The sequence below is a fragment of the Convolutriloba macropyga genome, chromosome 7, assembly GCF_964194025.1.
Source record: "Convolutriloba macropyga chromosome 7, txConMacr16.3, whole genome shotgun sequence".
Lineage (NCBI taxonomy): Eukaryota > Metazoa > Xenacoelomorpha > Acoela > Convolutidae > Convolutriloba > Convolutriloba macropyga.
In genome coordinates, this window is record NC_134474.1 from 678,135 (window position 1) to 697,824 (window position 19,690).

General features: G+C 33.7%; 1 protein-coding gene across 7 annotated transcripts in view; it reads left to right on the plus strand.

Annotated features, from left to right (window-relative positions):
- Window positions 1-3,383: 3,383 nt before the first annotated feature.
- Window positions 3,384-19,690, plus strand: part of LOC142342546 (uncharacterized) — a 117,313-nt gene continuing 101,006 nt past the window's right edge. For 4 of the 7 annotated variants that reach the window (XM_075393907.1, XM_075393905.1, XM_075393906.1 and 1 more), the window contains exons 1-10: window positions 6,237-6,340; window positions 6,639-6,659; window positions 7,529-7,672; window positions 14,663-14,763; window positions 14,830-14,949; window positions 15,296-15,379; window positions 15,672-15,737; window positions 16,129-16,176; window positions 16,621-17,415; window positions 17,968-18,144. In XM_075393907.1, coding sequence (XP_075250022.1) covers window positions 7,641-7,672; window positions 14,663-14,763; window positions 14,830-14,949; window positions 15,296-15,379; window positions 15,672-15,737; window positions 16,129-16,176; window positions 16,621-17,415; window positions 17,968-18,144 — 1,423 coding nt within the window. In that variant the 5' untranslated portion in view covers window positions 6,237-6,340; window positions 6,639-6,659; window positions 7,529-7,640. Of the gene's footprint in view, window positions 3,578-6,195; window positions 6,341-6,638; window positions 6,660-7,528; window positions 7,673-14,662; window positions 14,764-14,829; window positions 14,950-15,295; window positions 15,380-15,671; window positions 15,738-16,128; window positions 16,177-16,620; window positions 17,416-17,967; window positions 18,145-19,690 lie in introns of those variants that run through there. The other 3 variants (XM_075393909.1, XM_075393910.1, XM_075393908.1) reach the window with 2 other exon arrangements.

Here is a 19,690-nt window from a genome sequence, read left to right on the forward strand (position 1 = left end):
CTTTGAATCGCCAACCCCTATTAGTCCTCCAAAGGGAACTTCTCTGTTGATTTTGTCTAGATCTACATTTTTGTCAAAACTTCGACAGACAGCCAAAAAATAATTTTTCCTTTTTGTATTTCCAACAAAAAGTTGACTGATTTCTTTTTCGAACTCTACAATTTCCTCAATATTCATATCAAGCAACTGTTCTGAAAGTATTTAATTCAAAAAGTGAATAAATACAGACATCACATACATTATAAAAATTTACAATTACTTCTATGCACTTTTCGATTTTGTCTGGTTTTTGACTTTGTTCAGCACTGAAATAATTTAATTGCTCATTCGATTTATTTTCTGCAACTCCCCAATTCTGACAGAAAGGAAGCATTTCCTTCTAAAACTGTCCTTTTCAGTCCCTCGAGTGAAGAGCTTGATGGTGAAATAACATCGATTCGGATCATCTTGGTAAAACGTTCTGGTCACACATACTTTTCGCCTAGCAGTCTCACTCAATTCCCAGAACACATCGAATTTTGCTTTTTCCTCCACATCAGTTGGCTGGAACAAAGTTTCGTCAATCATCAACTTTGCAGTAACTTCTGAGGGTTCAAATTGTAGTGCTTCTTTCAACATCTCAGGTAATTTTTGAATGAAAATTTTCAATTCCCAGACCGACAGCATCAGAAACTGATGTAGAACAAATTCACCTTCGACATTTTCGCGAAAGACTTTCAAGTGGGTCCAATTCGAGCTTGTGTTGATAGTCTCCTCTGGGATGCTGATTTGAAATTTCCGGTCGCTGTATTCTTGGAAAGACCAAAGGTTGTTGTTTCCTTGGTGATCCTCATTTGGTTTGCAAACAGTGTCCTCAACTTTCACGTTGGTATCATTATACAAAGAATATATGCTTTCATTATGATAATCAAACTGGGAGGAAGGAATAACTGGTCTGCCCTTATGGTTTCGTTTGCGGAAGGGGAAGGCGTAGGGTTTTTTGCTGTCAGCTGAGACTGAACTTTGATCCATCTGTAGCGTGTGAAGTAAGTAAAAGATGAGTTTTTAAAGCGAGAAAGGAAGAATTGAATAAATAAGGTAACTGAATATTGAAACCGAAAAGCAACAAATGAATGAATTATCTTCAAGAAAGAGCTTCATAAATCGAACCAATGAAATTTTAGTAAGAACGAGAATTATTGCGACATCGTAACCAATGAGATCACGTAAAAGCAGTCGTAACCAATGAGATTTGAGTGTTCATCATGACGTAATAGTTATGTCATTTCTAATTTTAGTAACATCACGTGACGTGACAAATGTTGTCACGTGAGGGAGAATTTAGCAAAGAATACAAGCAACTGTTAAGACTTATATTGGAGAGCACCTGTAGTTCGAGAAAGGAACATTTTGATGAAGTGATTGGTTCTCATCATTGTCATTTTCTTGGATAGGAGAAGAATAAGATCTCGGAAATTGGGAAGATCGAAGGTTTCTGATTTTGTAGAAATTGTATCAGCATGTTTGGAGAACATGTCTTCTACCCACCATACACCGTAGAAATTTATTTCACGAGAGTACGGGAACAAAATACCTTTGCAGTCTTTAAGTGGATGAAATCCTTGTTCTTTTCGAAATCTCTCAATGGCCTGGAAATAAGTGGGGAGAGAAAGTACTGAATTGTTGACTTTTTCTTCTGCTAAGTGGAGGTTATGATGTCTAGCAGCCTCTAAAGTTCTCCACAAATCTTTTGGAAGTGTTAAGCTAGTAGTCTGTGTTTTTATTGTTACTCTTGTGCAATCCACCTCAAAGGATAATTCGATTTTGTTATCAGTTACTGTTGTTCTAAATTTTTCTTCCTCTTTGATGGGAACGAAATCTAGATCAGAATGAAATGTCGAAAGAAAAGATGTTGAAGGAAGAAAAGGAAGTGTTGGAGTATTTTGCATTTTTTTAAGACCACTGATATTCAACTGAGACAAAACACAAATAGAACAGAGTTTCTCGGTCCCAGCTTATTTTAACATAGATTATACGAATGATATGATTGGTTAAAAAAATTCATTATAGTAAAACATTTTTCAAAAAAAAAAAATTAATGTAAAACTTTTACATAAAAAAACTTCAAAAATTGAAAAATGGAAAAGAAAAATAAAAAACCGCAAAATTTGCATTTTCTGTTAAAAACCTTATGTAAAAAACGCATATTTGAAAGAAATTTATTTTCAGTAAAACGATTTTTTTTTCAAAACAAAAATTCCATTAAAAAAACTTCAAAAACTGAAAAATGGAAAAATAGAAAAGTAAAAAACATCAAAATCTGCATTTTTTGTTAAAAACCTTATGTAAAAAATGACATTTTTGAAGGAAATATGTTTTAAGAAAAACGATTTCTTTTTCAAAAAAATTTAAAAAATTTACATAAAAAAAATTCAAAAGCTGAAAAATGGAAAAATAGAAAAATAAAAAAACAAAAAAATATGCATTTTTTGTTACAAACCTTAGGTAAAAAACAACTTTGTTTTTAAATAAAAAATATTTTTAAAAAATTAACATTTCTATAAAAATAATTATTTTTTTAAATTAAACTCAAAATTTTCGAAAAAAAATGAAAACTATTTTTTTCGAAAATCAACAAATGGAAAAAAAAGAAAATTTCAAATTATGCATTTTTCATCAAAAACCTTACGAAAAAAAAGACATTTTTCATCCAAAATTGATTTAATTAAATTTTAAAAAAAATAAATTTAAAATAAAAAAATTTACATAAAAAAACTTCAAAAATTGAAAAGTGGAAAAATAGAAAAATAAAAAAAAACATAAAAATAATTATTTCCTTTCAAAAAAGGTTAAGTAAATAAGATTAGCTGAAGTGCATTAGAGCGGATGCATTTCCCTGGGGTAATTAAGATAATTACCCCTGGGTAATTACGATAAGATGACAGGTCTATTGTTCTCACTCTCTTTTTAGGTACATCTTTGGAAATTGGACGAAAATAGGCTATACCTAATGTTAATACATAGGTACATCCTTTTACCCCCCCCCCTGTCTTGCTCCGATATAATTACTTTTCTTTTATCCACGATACAGTAATGAATCGGTTTGAAATATAAACGGGACTTGGCTTGAACAAACTATCTTGCAGTGGGTCGAGGCGGGAGTGGTATAATAAATTTTAAATTGTTAGAGTTTATAAAAATTGCGTCGAAATGGCTGTGAAAGGCGGCCAATGAGGTTGAAACAAAATTTTCATCTTCAAAATTTGCAAATCTTAGGCTTTTGTCGACAATTCAATTATTATCAGACAAACCAGTCAAATTTTTGATTTCCACCCAGTAGATTTTGGGCCAAATCTTTGAACAAAACTTCTGCTTAACGATTGATCGGCTGTTTGAACACCAGAATCGACTGACGACAAGAAGTCCAGATCAATCGTGTCGTCATCAGTATCGGCAGACCAGCAAAAGAAGAAGTCAAAAACGTCCTCAACGGGAAGTAAGAACGTCACTAAGCAGAAACAGGGCGCTAAACCGAAACTAGAATCGCGTGCTGCTTCAACAATTCAAAGCACAACTGTTTCGACAGCTCCGAGTGATGGTTAGTAGTGAGAGCGAATTTTTAGGTCGAGGCCTAAAAGTTGCTAAACCATTTTGAAGTATTTGGCTGTCTCTCCTTTTTAACTTAACCAACTGTTTTCTGTTCTCATCGGACCATAACCCAATTCATTTCAATCATCTTTGTTTTTTCTTATTTTATCCGGCCATATCGTTTTGGTCTTGATAGCATTGCATGTGAATTTAACCCAAATCAGTCAATTTGACACGATTTAACCCCAAAACTAAACTAATGTATAAATTCTACCCGAATCTATAGCTTTGCGGCATTCAAGAAAGTGACAGCCGTCATGCAAAATGTGTTAATATTATTGTAGTGTCATTTAACATTGCACAATAAAGTTTTGTTGAGATAATCGCTTTCAGCATTTCCTGTGCTTGAAAGTAACGCAAAGACACGAAAATTAACGATAAAAATTTATCCATTATCGTACAGAAAGTTGTATTTATCAAAATAAAGAAATTTGTTATGGTGTTTTTTGCTCGATTCCAGTATTAAGTTGGTAACGGATATCTTGTGAGATCTACAATTGAACAGATACAATGTTTATAAATTCTAGCTAAAGCTCACAGAACAGTCGCCACTTTTAGCACGAAAAAAATTATGCATTGTTTGCGAATTTTGCTAATTTTCATTTTCAAGTTCATATTTTTTTGTTGATCTGAAATCATAAAACTTTCTTTGTTTGGATTTTGGCCAATGTGAAATAATGAATTCCGCTTACATTTATTTTTCGTAAAACATGAAGAAGAGTTTTAACCCGGGTTGACTTTTCCCGATAATTCTACAAGGATAAAATATGAAGTCATAGAAATCATAGCTTGTTTTCTAGTCTAATACTTGCATGGATCCAAGGAAATTGAAAAAAATCGGTGCATTAACCTTAAGTAATTGATCCTAACATTATGTTTAAAACACAAACCCAGAAGAACGTTTACCAGCTCCTAAAAAAACAGGTACTTTGTTAATGAAAACCATATGAGATAGAGGAATTCATAGACGATCATCTAGATGTCTTTTGTGATCTATGCACACGTCACGTTCGCTACCACATTTATTTTGCTTTCCAACGGAAAGGATGATCAGACAAGCAATATGAAAATGATAACTGTATTAACCTTAGTGGTTACTGCTTACGAAGCGATTAATATCATCTTAAAATGAACAGTTCAAGAAAAAAAATGTTTATGGACAGTGGTTGGTGCCAGAACAAATGAGCTCTGAATCAGTCTAAAGACATTGTGTTCCGGAAGGCCATTACTTTCTTCATGTCGCAGTTTACACTGGATAGTCTTAATTTTTGAGTAAAAATTATAAACCTGGAAAATAGTATGCTAAGCCAAACCCTGCTGACAAGTTTTGCTTTATATTCGATTCAAATTTTCTCGGGAATACTTGTAACATTTAACTTGCGTAGCACGTCATCGCCAATAAACTAAGTGGGCTTTGTGCTAATTACCTACAAACTAGCTTGAGAATAAAGAGCGTGTTTATTACATTGATAACTATTGTAGGTAAAAAGTAAGACACTATGCTGTTCACCTTTAACTTCAGCGCATGAGAAATTTTCAATCAATAAAGGATAAAATTCACCTGGGCGAACTCTATGACCTCAATATAAACATAATGAAGAAAACCTACTCAAAAAAACCTAGAATATTATGGAGATGCCACGTTTCAGTACTGATTTAAATTTGTACTCTTGAAATGTGTTGTCTCAGCACAGAAAGGCTCTGAGAATCAAGTCCGAGTTAGTCCTTTGATTGTGGATGTGGAGATATAGATTACAAGTAAATTTAATATGTGGACACCCGAATTTTTCTTCCAGTTTTTTCCAGAACAGTTTATTTTGGAACGAAGTAAGGAAAATAAATGACACTTAATTTTTTGAGAGTGGTGTGTTTCTCCAAAATAACAGTAATATAGAAATTATTCATACAAACTCAATATTGACGAGCTTATGACGAGAGATTAAGAATTTTTTGCTGAAACAGTTGCAAGCTTCTTCTATGTTTGTCACAATTGATTCCTGTTAATTGCTCAAAGTCTGAAATTTGTTTAGTTAAATAAAGATTTCTTTTTGCAAAGTCAGCAGTTCAATTCAAAGGTAACATATGTAGAAGCACAGTTGCAATATAAATTATTATTCGATTACGATTATCTATTTTTTGTGGTGTGATTGTTGAGTTTTTTAAAAAGTGATTTTGAGTAAAGTAAAGTGAATTTTTTAAGTGTGGTTAAGTATCTACTGCTCTTGTTTTTAACCTCTGCAATGTAACGCCAGCCAATAAACTCTTTTCAACTCTTAATTGAAAAACTTTACCCCGGGAATTAAAATTGACGCAATCGTAAGATTTCATAGGTTTGTAATACCCTCCCCCCCCCCCCCCCCCCCCCCCCCCCCCCAGGAAAGTTACCCACCCAAACCAAGAATGTTACCTAGTAAATTATGTAAACTGTTATGTAAAAATAAGGCACGCGCGCTAGGGGGTTTCACAAAATATGTACCCACTAAACTAGCGAGGACACAACTGGAACAGATCCGGTTTCCAAACCTGAGATGTCAGAGACGTGCTTCGAAATATGTGTTTGTGGTTAAGATGAAGCGGGTGGTGATGAGTGGGGAGGGGCTACAGTGGATGAGACGAAGATACTGAAGGATCTGGTGGAGGAGGAGAAAAAGCGTGAACAGAAAGAAAAGGAGGACAAAAAGAAACAAGAGAAGGAGCAGAAGGAACAGCTCAAGTTAGTGTTGGAAATTCTCAACTTGAGTTAATAGGAATCTGATTCAGTATCTGGTAATAGGAATATGATTTTAAATGCCATAAAATACTTCAATTCAGTACTAAATTTAATTTTAACTACTGTATCTCGATTCAAGCGGAACTGATCTAAGCTAAGACATATGACCGGCACCCAACTTTTGATACAATAGTTATTTCTTTCTCCAATTGTTTTTTGTTTGTGACACCAAAATTAACAATTTCTTGTACACGTTACATGCTTGAGTGACACTACTTAAAAGGGGATCATTTTGTTTTAGGAAAAAAGAGGAGGAGGAAAAGTGAGTATACTGTTTCAAGTTCAAATATTAATTTAACAGTTTCAGAATGCGAGGATCACCCGAAAAACAAGCCGTAATTTTGGCTAAGAGCTTCTTAAACTTTATAGATCCCGTGTTGAGGAATTTTGTTTTTCACTTGTAAGAAATCGTCGTTTTTAATCGTTTTTATTAGACAAAAACGATCAAAGCCCTTAAGTGGTAATCGTCGTTTTGTTCGTTATTTCGTCGTTATTTTTATGTAGGAAATGATCGTTTTTTTTTTTCAAAAAACGACGCAAAACCGGGATCACGCTGGGATTCGAACCAATGCTTTCGCGATTCATTACCTGATGCTCTAACCACTGCGCTATCAGGTCATAATACAAGTTTGCCATAACGATCTAATAGAAAAAAAACTAGTTCAAGAGCAATTAAACGACAAAAAAAAAGATCAAAAACGACGATTTCTTTTGAAAAAAAAATTGACGTAAGAAACGACAAAAAAACGACGAAGAAACTATGATTTCTCACACTTAAAAGACGACTTAAACGACGGAAACTAATGAAAACGAAGAAAACGACGACAAAAACGACGAAAATGACGAAAACTACAATTTCTTACAAAATATTGTCGTTTTTTCGTCGTTGTCCTCAACACGCGATGCAAATTCATGATTTGAATCTGCCAAACACCCCCCTTCCCCCTCCCTCCATGCTGTTTGTGCCTACTCTAGTGTCATTTATGAATAGTACGAGATAAAATCAAACACGCAGAAATACGCCTCCCAATCTGCTGGGTGCGGGGGGGTGACTAATAGTTTTTGTGTTTGTTTATTTTTATTTCTATTAACATTCCAATTTTTGTGAATTAGTGTGAATTGTTTGAATAGGCAAGCGAAGGAAGCCAAACTAGCAGAGGAACGGAGACTCAAAGAGGAGGAAGAGGCTAAGAAAGTGCAGGCTGAACTAGAGGCAAAAGAACATGCTGCAAAGGAAGCTGTCATGAAGAAACGACAGAAGATTGTATCAGACAGGTGAAAAAATTTATCTTAATCATATCACCACTAAGGTATAGTACCAAATTGCGACACTTCAGTTTTTCACTCTATGCATTTTATTTCTAAAATCAGCCTCCCCAGTTATTGTGTCGGCGCTAAACATTAAAAGAAAGGCGGCAAATCTGGACAATAATTGTCAGAATTGCAATTTTTAGCGTTTAATGCCGTCAAAATTTGAAAATTTGATCGCTAAGAGCCGCCAACCTTACAAAAATTCAAGGCATAATTTACACAAAAAAGTGGAAAAGTTCTTGTATAAACACAACAACGAAATAAAGGTTTGACGAGAAAGGGCAACGCAGTGGTAGAAGATGATATACGCACATGCAAGTCAGATGATAGAATCCTGGTTACGCTGTCTACAGGATTATAACTGATATTTGAACATGGAACTGAACTATTTTTGTTTCTTATTTATTTGCTGAATTTATTGTTAAAACAAATGTTATACTTTGTTGATGTAGACTGGGAACAACTAAGAGCTGTTTCTTTCTAACAAAAAATATAGGGGGCAAATGCACCAGTTTTTTGGTAAATCGTTCTCTCTGAAGCTTTTGAAGTTTTTCTCATGAAGGAACAAAAATGGGGAAGAAGTTTAACATAAGAATTTTTCATTTTGATACTCTGCTCTTGATTCCGCAGTCATCTAGTTTGAAACAAAAGTATTGAGATGGAAAAAAGTTCTGTGATTTCCGCGGAACATTTTTATTAATACTGCATATTGAAAATAGCAGCTAAAAAATCTAACTTTCACTCAGTGAATAAGTTACTTTTTTACTTAAGGGAATAAAATTTCTTTCTTTTTTTTGAAAAAGGGAAAGAATTCACTAGACATCGTCTAAGTTAATTTTAACATTCTTTGCTTCATATATTTCAAAATGGTTGATCAGAAAACTGGAAAAAAGAACACATTTTTTTCGTTTCTCAAAATTTTTTTAAACTCAATTTGTTAATGATTTCATTGTTCAAAGTTAAAGTTGATTACCCAGATTGTGTAGTTGAACTATTCTCTCACGAATGCCAACGACAAAATGTTACTGGGCGAAACAAAGCAGGTTTATATTCTACAGAACATACGTTCACTAACAAAAAAGTTTGATGAACTCACTTTCCAAATTGCGTATAAGAAAAAAAACCTATAGCAATCAGCTCAACAGAGTCATGGCTTCAAGATTTGTTCTCATCAAATCTTTTTCTTATAGATGATTATGATGAACTGGTTATAGGCAACAAAGAAAAAAGAGGTGGAGATATTGCAATTTTTGTACAAAAAAATGAGTGTTAAAATTCGTGGCTCTCTAAACCTGAATAAAATACAAGCGTTCAGTGTTTACTTCAGTATTGGAACAAAAAAATTATCAATGAATTGTGTTTATATACCGCTTAATGCCACCACGATTGCTACTTTTGACGTTCTTAGTACTTACATGGAACAATATGTTAGCGATCCACAAAGCCTGCATGTGCTGTGCGGTGACTTCAATGTGAATTATCTATGCAAAGGAAACAAACAATCCGATTTAGAGGAACTGACCCAAACAATTGATTTAATTTTGTAAGTGAGAACTTCATTACAAGAGAAACAAAAAATTCAAGTTCTTATATTGATCTGATCTTTACAAATTTTGAATCAGATGCAACCAGGCAAAGAACAATAATAACTGATCACTATTCGCTTTTCCTTGAATTGGCGAATAAAATAAATTTCGAAACAGAATTAATTTTTTTTCCAATCAAGAAATCGGGCAAAACCAGAAAATCTATTTCTACAGGAAAAAAATAGTTTCGTTCTATGGCAGCGATTAAAACAAATTGACTTTATTTGAAAAGGAATTGATAATAAATTCAAATGTTCTTAAAGAATTGTTCAAGAAGCATTATATCACTTTTTACCTAAGACAACAAGATCTGGATTGACAACGATGTCAAAAACGCAACATCAAAGAAAAAATTGTGGAAGTAAGCACTTCAAGGTCAATCAATATCGGCCAATAACGAATACAAACCACAGTGCAGGAAGGTAAAAACTTTGATAAAAACAAAGTGAAGATTTTTCATCTAAATCAAATTGAAAAGGATGCAGCAAACACAAACGAAGCTTCAAAATTTATGGTGACATAACAAGCAAACAAATTGAAAATTGAGAAAAAAATACCATCTCAAGAAGAAGTCAACCATTTAAATGAATTTTTTACATCAGTCTGGAGAAAAATGAATGCGCAAGGTCAATCAATATCGGCCAAGGTCAATCAATATCGGCCAATAACGAATACAAACCACAGTGCAGGAAGGTAAAAACTTTGATAAAAACAAAGTGAAGATTTTTCATCTAAATCAAATTGAAAAGGATGCAGCAAACACAAACGAAGCTTCAAAATTTATGGTGACATAACAAGCAAACAAATTGAAAATTGAGAAAAAAATACCATCTCAAGAAGAAGTCAACCATTTAAATGAATTTTTTACATCAGTCTGGAGAAAAATGAATGCGCATTTACCAGCAAAATCATTCCTAAAAACAACCGATAAAACAGAGAAGTCTATGTTTCTTCCAGATATTACAGACAAGGAAGTTTTTGATATCAAAAATAATGCTCCGAATAAGTGCAGTGAGGAGTGTTATGACCTCAATTACTACTGCATCAGGAAAATTTCTAATGTGCTGAGCCTTTTTCTATAGAAATGGTTCAATGAACGTTTCAATCTTGGCGTGTTCCTTGATTGTCTTAAAATTGCAAAAGTTTTCCCACTTCACAAATCTGGAGATAAGAGTATACCGTCAAATTTTAGGCCTATTTCCTTATTACCAAAGATAGCAAATTTCTTCGAGAAATTGCTTCAGGGAAGAATTATTTCTTTTTAGTGAAATTTAGTCTGCTCTCAAGCTCTCAGTTCGGTTTCAGGGCCAAAAGAAGTACAGTTGACGCTGTTTTGTTTCTGATTGAACTCCTCCGACAAAAATTATCTGAATAATCCGTTATTTCTGTTTGCACATTCCTGGATTGCAAAAAAGCTTTTGATACGGTAGAGCATACAGTACTATTAGGCAAATGTTATAATATTGGTTTGAGAGGTCATGCCTTCAATATACTTAAATCATACATAACTAACCGCTCTCAGTTTGTTCAAATTGCAGAAGTTGTTTCACGTACTGCTTTTGTTGATATTGGAGTTCCCAAGGCTCGGTACTCGGTCCACTGATTTTCACAAATTAGGTGAATGTTCTGAGCAATATGCAAGATGTTGGCAATTTAACTACTTTTGAATCTAATATCATATTTTTCGAAGACGAAACAGTGAATGAAACTTCAGCTAGAGCCGAAGATATTGTGATGAAACACAAAACTCAATTAAAAAACTCAAATCAGTGGTTAACTAAAAAAATAAATTAGCAATCAATACTGAGAAAACAAAATCAATGTTTTTTGGGAAAAGTAAAATTTACTGCAAAAAATAACATATTAAAATAGATAAAGAAAGAGTGGAAAACATTGATTCAATACGTTACCTTGGAATAACAATTGATAATAAATTGTACTTTGTTGTCAAAGTTGACACTTTTGGGTACTATAGTGAAAAAATCAAAACGCAGTGTTTGGATCGCGAAATTGAACCATTTCAAATTTCCAATTTCACAATTTAGATATATGATAATCTAGCTAGTAGATAATGGTAGAGGAAAAAACGAACTCGTCAGAGTTAATGAAATTGACGGTTTGGATAATCTTAATGTTGTCAAACGAAAAAGAAACAATTGTGACGACAAGGAAGAGTTTTGCCCCACTGCAGAGAAACAAAATAAAACAATTGCAAAGCTAAAAAAACACTCTGGCGCAAGACTACAGGATTATAACTGATATTTGATCAAGGAACTCAACTTTTTTTGTTTCGTATTTATTTGCTAAACTTATTGTTAAAACAAATGTTATACATTGTTGATGTAGACTGGGAACAACTAAGAGCTGTTTCTTGCTAACAAAAAATATAGGGGGCAAATGCACCAGTTTTTTGGTAAATCGTTCTCTCCGAAGCTTTTGAAGTTTTTCTCATGAAGGAACAAAAATGGGGAAGAAGTTTAACATAAGAATTTTTCATTTTGATACTCTGCTCTTGATTCCGCAGTCATCTAGTTTGAAACAAAAGTATTGAGATAGAAAAAAGTTCTGTGATTTCCGCGGAATATTTTTATTAATACTGCATATTGAAAATAGCAGCTAAAAAATCTAACTTTCACTCAGTGAATAAGTTACTTTTTTACTTAAGGGAATAAAATTTCTTTCTTTTTTTGAAAAGGGGAAAGAATTCACTAGACATCGTCTAAGTTAATTTTAACATTTTTTGCTTTATATATTTCAAAATGGTTGAACAGAAAACTGGAAAGAAGAACACATTTTTTTCGTTTCTCAAAAATTTTTTAAACTCAATTTGTTAATGATTTCATTAATTAAAGTTAAAGTTGATTACCCAGATTGTGTAGTTGAACTATTCTATCACAAACGTCATCGACAAAATGTTACTGGGCGAAACAAAGCAGGTTTTTATGCTACAGAACATACGTTCACTAACAAAAAATTTTGATGAACTCACTTTCCAAATTGCGTATAAGAAAAAAAACCTATAGCAATCAGCTCAACAGAGTCATGGCTTAAAGATTTGTTCTCATCAAATCTTTTTCTTATAGATGTTTATGATGAACTGGTTATAAGCAACAAGGAAAAAAGAGGTGGAGATATTGCAATTTTTGTACAAAAAAAATTACTGTTAAAATTCGTGGGTCTCTAAACCTGAATAAAATACAAGCGGTCAGTGTTTACTTCAGTATTGGAACAAAAAAATTATCAATGAATTGTGTTTATATACCGCTTAATGCCACCACGATTGCTACTTTTGACGTTCTTAGTACTTAGATGGAACAATATGTTAGCGATCCACAAAGCCTGCATGTGCTGTGCGGTGACTTCAATGTGAATTATCTATGCAAAGGAAACAAACAATCCGATTTAGGGGAACTGACCCAAACAATTGATTTAATTTTGTAAGTGAGAACTTCATTACAAGAGAAACAAAAAATTCAAGTTCTTATATTGATCTGTTCTTTACAAATTTTGAATCAGATGCAACCAGACAAAGAACAATAATAACTGATCACTATTCGCTTTTCCTTGAATTGGCGAATAAAATAAATTTCGAAACAGAATTTTTTTTTCCAATCAAGAAATCGGGCAAAACCAGAAAATCTATTTCTACAGAAAAAAATTAGTTTCGTTCTATGGCAGCGATTAAAACAAATTGACCTTATTGGAAAAGGAATTGATAATAAATTCAAATGTTCACAAAGAATTGTTCAAGAAGCATTAGATCACTTTTTACCTAAGACGACAAGATCTGGATTGACAACGAAGTCAAAAACGCAACATCAAAGAAAAAATTGTGGAAGTAAGCACTCCAAGGTCAATCAAAATCGGCCAAGTGAAGATTTTTCATCTAATTCAAATTGAAAAGTATGCAGCAAACACAAACCGAAGCTTCAAAATTTATGGTGACATAACAAGCAAACAAATTTAAAATTGAGAAAAAAAATACCAAGAAGAAGTCAACCATTTAAATGAATTTTTTACATCAGTTTGGAGAAAAATGAATGCGCATTTACCAGCAAAATCATTTCTAAAAACAACCGATAAAACAGAGAAGTCTATGTTTCTTCCAGATATTACAGACAAGGAAGTTTTTGATATCAAAAATAATGCTCCGAATAAGTGCAGTGAGGAGTGTTATGACCTCAATTACTACTGCATCAGGAAAATTTCTAATGTGCTGAGCCTTTTTCTATAGAAATGGTTCAATGAACGTTTCAATCTTGGCGTGTTCCTTGATTGTCTTAAAATTGCAAAAGTTTTCCCACTTCACAAATCTGGAGATAAGAGTATACCGTCAAATTTTAGGCCTATTTCCTTATTACCAAAGATAGCAAATTTCTTCGAGAAATTGCTTCAGGGAAGAATTATTTCTTTTTAGTGAAATTTAGTCTGCTCTCAAGCTCTCAGTTCGGTTTCAGGGCCAAAAGAAGTACAGTTGACGCTGTTTTGTTTCTGATTGAACTCCTCCGACAAAAATTATCTGAATAATCCGTTATTTCTGTTTGCACATTCCTGGATTGCAAAAAAGTTTTTGATACGGTAGAGCATACAGTACTATTAGGCAAATGTTATAATATTGGTTTGAGAGGTCATGCCTTCAATATACTTAAATCATACATAACTAACCGCTCTCAGTTTGTTCAAATTGCAGAAGTTGTTTCACGTACTGCTTTTGTTGATATTGGAGTTCCCAAGGCTCGGTACTCGGTCCACTGATTTTCACAAATTAGGTGAATGTTCTGAGCAATATGCAAGATGTTGGCAATTTAACTAATTTTGAATCTAATATCATATTTTTCGAAGACGAAACAGTGAATGAAACTTCAGCTAGAGCCGAAGATATTGTGATGAAACACAAAACTCAATTAAAAAACTCAAATCAGTGGTTAACTAAAAAAATAAATTAGCAATCAATACTGAGAAAACAAAATCAATGTTTTTTGGGAAAAGTAAAATTTACTGCAAAAAATAACATATTAAAATAGATAAAGAAAGAGTGGAAAACATTGATTCAATACGTTACCTTGGAATAACAATTGATAATAAATTGTACTTTGTTGTCAAAGTTGACACTTTTGGGTACTATAGTGAAAAAATCAAAACGCAGTGTTTGGATCGCGAAATTGAACCATTTCAAATTTCCAATTTCGCAATTTAGATATATGCTTTTTGTTGCGAACGTAAAAAAACGTCATAAAAAAATTGAAACAGCGTGCTTTGTTTTGATTTTCTTTTCAACACTCACAGTATTTTGTGGAACTCTCAAAGGTAAATTGTTGGCCATTTCATTGCAAAAATTTGAATATATTTCAAAGTATCACTGATTTAGACCGAAAGGACCTCCAAGCACTCAGAGACAACAGTCGTCTGAATCACAAAGTTCCACTCCTGCTGTCGGAAACAAAACTGTCGACATGTTCGCCTCATTACGTAAGCTACTTTCACATTTATCTCCCGAAACTTGACTGTTTAATTTTTAAAAAAGTTGATTTTCAGCTGGAATTCCCGAAACTGCAGCGGGGGTGACAACTGCAGTGAACAGTGGGCTGAAGGCAGCCAAGGTCATCAAGAAGAAAGAGAACCCGATTGCAGTCAAAAACAACTCCGTCTTCAAAGGTATTAGAGATTTTTACAATTACTGAAGGATAGCTAATTTTGAGTAACAATAAACAATTTTATGTTCTGTTCACTCAATTGTCTTACCTCTCCCTCTCCCCCCTCCCCATATCAAGATGATTCCAAAATTAAACACAGAAGCTACCTGTTGGGACTACTTAACATAAATTGTTTAAAAAAACATTAAATCTAAAAGTTATAACTCTAACTAACCACCCGTAAATTGAACACGTTGCCAATAGTAACAAATAAGAAAATATAACTGGGCACAGTAAATACAAACAAACATTGTCAAATTTAAGCTGTCAAATTGGTAATTGAATATAGCTTTACTATGTTTGTTCAGACGCTGCGGGTGAAAAGGGAGCTTTTGTCAAATTCAAAGACGAACTGCTCAATGTTGGACACGAGCTAGAAATGAAAGAGAGATGTAAGTAATTCCTATCAGCTACAGTTTTTACCCCCCGTTTAGCTTAGCGAACATCAAAATCCGATTACCCCCCCCCCACCCCACCTCAAAAAAGCGCATGCTATTTTAACACCAAAACAGGACGCTTTCTTTAACAACCGATAAATTTCGAATTGGAGTCATAAAAAGAATTAAATAGCCGAGCTGAAACAATCCCGAATTTTCCATTTGGTGCTTTGCGCTTTTTTTCTAAAAGCATAGTGATCCCAAAATTTTCTACCATAAAATTTCGTTCACTTTAATTGTATTTCAGTGATCGAGAACATGAAGTCTCTCTTCAGCAACTTACTCAGCTCAAATCTCCTCAAGAAATTAAGAGGTTAGTACTCTTTAAACCTATCATTTTTATGTTAGACTGTTAGTTCTTTCTGTTATGTTATAATATTATGCTAACTGCATCAGAACGAAATTGCTTGGGTCAGAACATTCTACTACCAATCAGTTATTTCAATAGGAAAAGGGAAACAACTTTACTCAACAGTTTCACCGAATTGATCTTCAGTTTTCAGAAAAGATGTTTTTCATGAGCTCATTTTCAGAGCTTTGTGTATAAATCAAAGACAAAATATTCTTAAGCTGACGTTCAAACTTTTTTTTAACTGAATAGGAGTTCAATTTTGTGGTGTGAGCACAATTATGTACTCAAATAGGGTTCTCTATTCTGAGAAAAAGTCAAGTATACGTTCGATACCTGTTTGCCCGATTTCCAGTTAGCGAGGATCGTTTCTCGTGGAATGATACAGTGCTTCTCTCAAAGGGTAAAGTCACTCAAACGTAGACATCACCATAGTTCAAACAACCCATCATTTTTTTCATTCTTTTAAACTTAAATTTGACAAACTCTAGTTCGATTTCACTTGGTACTTATTTATTGCTAAATATTTGATCATATGATAGTTTCCGGCTGTCATCTGATTTTCCATTTTTTCTCATTTTTGAGTTACTGGCGATTTTATTTGATGCTCACCTCTAAGAAATTCTTCTAAAATGAATAAGTTCAACACCTGCGAACACTTGAATAAAGATGTTTAAAAAAGTCTATTGTCATTTTGCTGCTCCCAATGTCACAATAATCAAATATATTATTATCGTTTTGTTTTTACAGTTTGTCAATCGTTTTTTTTCTAAACGAAGTCAGCTCATTTTAACTTCCGTTTCTGAATGAATCGTAAGCCAGTTATGATTGGTTATTAATGTGTTAGTGCTAGCGAGAGGAATGACCAATCACAGGTTTGTTTACTACTCACTCCAGTGTCCACAGTTTATTGACATCCTCAAAACCAGTCAACAAAGTAAACAGTTTCTGGACACTTATTACGAACTGTGCCGAACGAGCATGCTGGTCATATCTGATCCGGAGAAAAATGGAATTTTGACTGGAAATTCGCAGTCAGCAATCCCAGGCCGTCATCCAAAAAGAACGGAGAATAAATTTTTCCATCTCCCAGAAATAAGTGTCTCGAAACCCGGTTCAGATCAACTCTCTTTGAGAGATAGAAATAACACAGCTGGTGTTAATTCAAGTTTGTCAATTTTGGATTCGGTATCCAGTAATGAAAACGACCCTTTTCCCAAAGATAATGACCCCAAAAAAAGTTTTGAATCAAAAAAGTCTTCAAACGGCCAGGAAGCCGAATCACAGAATTCAGGTCAACTAACCGACAAAACTAATAATCAAGTTTCCGATCAAAAACAAAACATAGCATCGGACAGTAACAGAGAAAAGCGAACTAGTGGTAAGGATTCCATGGAAGTTTCGAAAGAACTAAACAAAGCAAAAACGGCAAAGCAATTTTCAAAAACCCAAACTCGTGAAGACTTTCGATCGAAGCAGAATCAGAGGTCCAGACTGAGCAGAGAAAGTTCAAATGAAGTACAGGTTTCAAGTAACAGGAGTCGGCAGAGAGGTCAGACGATTTGGTCAAAGGCATCAGGGGTGAAAATGAGAGAGAGGAGTGAACAGAGTTTGAGAGCGCCAAAAGTGAAGTCATCAACAGGTTCAAAATTGGGAAATTATCATCGATGTCATATCAACATTTTAATCAGCTGCAGAAAAACTTATTAGCTGTAGAATTAGTTCAAGTTAGAGTCATGGCCATTTCTGATGCAACAAGAATTCCGAATTATAGTATCAACACCTTTAAGGATTCTTGTTCGCTGTAACCAAAATACCTAGTGAGCAATATTTAATCAGGCGAAATTTTTACTCCACGTGAAACATTTAAAAGACAATGCTTACAAAGACTTACAATGCCAGAAAATAAACTACCAGACGTTTCTATATTAGTTCCAAGAAGTTGTACAAGATGAATTTTGGGAATTTTCAAACTTGCAAGTTGCGTTTCTTATTAAGCAAGGAAACGTGAATTCGAACGCACAAGTGACTTCGAAAATCTGGCTCAAAAAGTGGGAACACGACAAACAAACACCATACTTTCCCACATACTTAAAGCAGAGTCACGTGACCTAAACGTCGAATTGCGTTTTCTCGCCATGGTTGAATTTTATAATTGTTCATTGTTTAATAATTGTTGTTATTTTGTTTGCAGGAAAGAAAGGTCTTTACAGACGTGCAGCTCTGATTGCAGCAGCTGTTCTGTCCCAGCTGTTCGGAGGTAATGACTTGGGACTGGACGCCAAAGTGGCAGCCAGACTTTGGGGTACTAAACTGGCTGACCTCATGAGTGACGATGGAGAGATGGAATACTACATTGACCCTGAGACAGGTTGAAAAAGGAGTTAACATGTGTCAAGGAACCACAATCTAGTCTGAGGCTTTTCTTGGAAGAGATCCTCTTCAAAAATTCAAATTTAATTATAGTTAGACACAGCTACAAGATCTGAGATTAATTGTTGCGACCCACTTTAGTGGGGGAGGAACTATATACCCAACTGGGTTTTTTTTGTTCAGACAATTTTGGCCGATCGATATGATCATCGTAGAGAGTTGTGAGTGGTTTCATTAGAAAACCGCTCCAGCATAGAATATGGAATTAAAAAGATTTTTTCAATTTTCGCTTTTTATAAGGAGTTATCGAGGATTGAAGTTTTGGGAATATTAGACGTATTTCAGCTGTTCTCATTCACATTTTGGGTATTTTTGGCCAAATTTTTGGCAGTTTTGCTAAAATATGTTGTTAACTGTTGCTAAAATATGTTGTTAAAATATATTGTTAAAAATTTGTTAACTGTAGTGTTATTGATTTCCGCGCTAAAGATAGAGGAGGTTTACTGAACTGTTAAATCCGAGTTTTTGGCTCGAATATGTGCTAAATTTTTCAAATTTCAGAATTTTTTCATCAAAAATGGAACCAAATTTGCATTTTTAACCAACTTGCTTTAATTTTGCTGGAAGTAGACACCTTAAAACTGCAGCCATAATGTAGTCAAGCTTGAAAAATAGCTAGTTGTACTCCTGCTGGCTTTAGGAGTCTTCTAGAAGTGTAGTTTTGCCATTTTGCAAATTTAAACTGGATAATTACACAAAAAGCATTATTTATTTTTGACAAGCTGAAAAATTTTGTTTGAAAATTGATCATATTTCGCAATGAATTGAACAATTCAACGCGTTGATTTTTATCACAACATGAATTCTTACGATAAAAATTTCTCAGATTTTAATGGGACGCGGCTTTTTTTCATAATATTTAAATGTAAATGTTTTTTTATGCAATTTACTGACAAGAATTTCAAATCAAGCCTCAACTACTGACAAAAAATACTTAAAAATAATGAGGCCCGACAGGATTCTATTCAGGTTTCAGAAATAAGCTCATGGCTTTTATGGCTCTGACCAATTGTTTTTGTAAAAAAGAATTGGACTTCTTGATTTTTGCTTTCATTTGTTATACCTTTTGTATCTCAATGATTAACCTCCTCAATCAAAGTTCAATTTAGCTTTCCAGGAGGTATGAATTAACCTCGACAACTCTTTCAGTTGTAACCTAATGTGTGTTATGACTTCGAATCTACTTGTTTTAAGAAAGTATCGGTGATTTGTTGAACGTTGCCCATATTTTATCTTATTTCTCTCAAATTCGTGCGCAGTCTCGGTAAAAACAGGCGGAAAACAATTTTCTCTGCAAAATAATGTTGGTAACGTTTTATATTCAACTAAAGTTTTCTTTGATACTACGCGTCTTCTTTTTTTTATTTTTTAGTAGAACTGCATTTTTTAAGAGTTCATTTTGTTTCCTTGTCGAATTATCACTTTTTTGACAAAACCAATTGAAAGAAACAAATTTATCGAAATTGAACAACGATGGTGAAAGG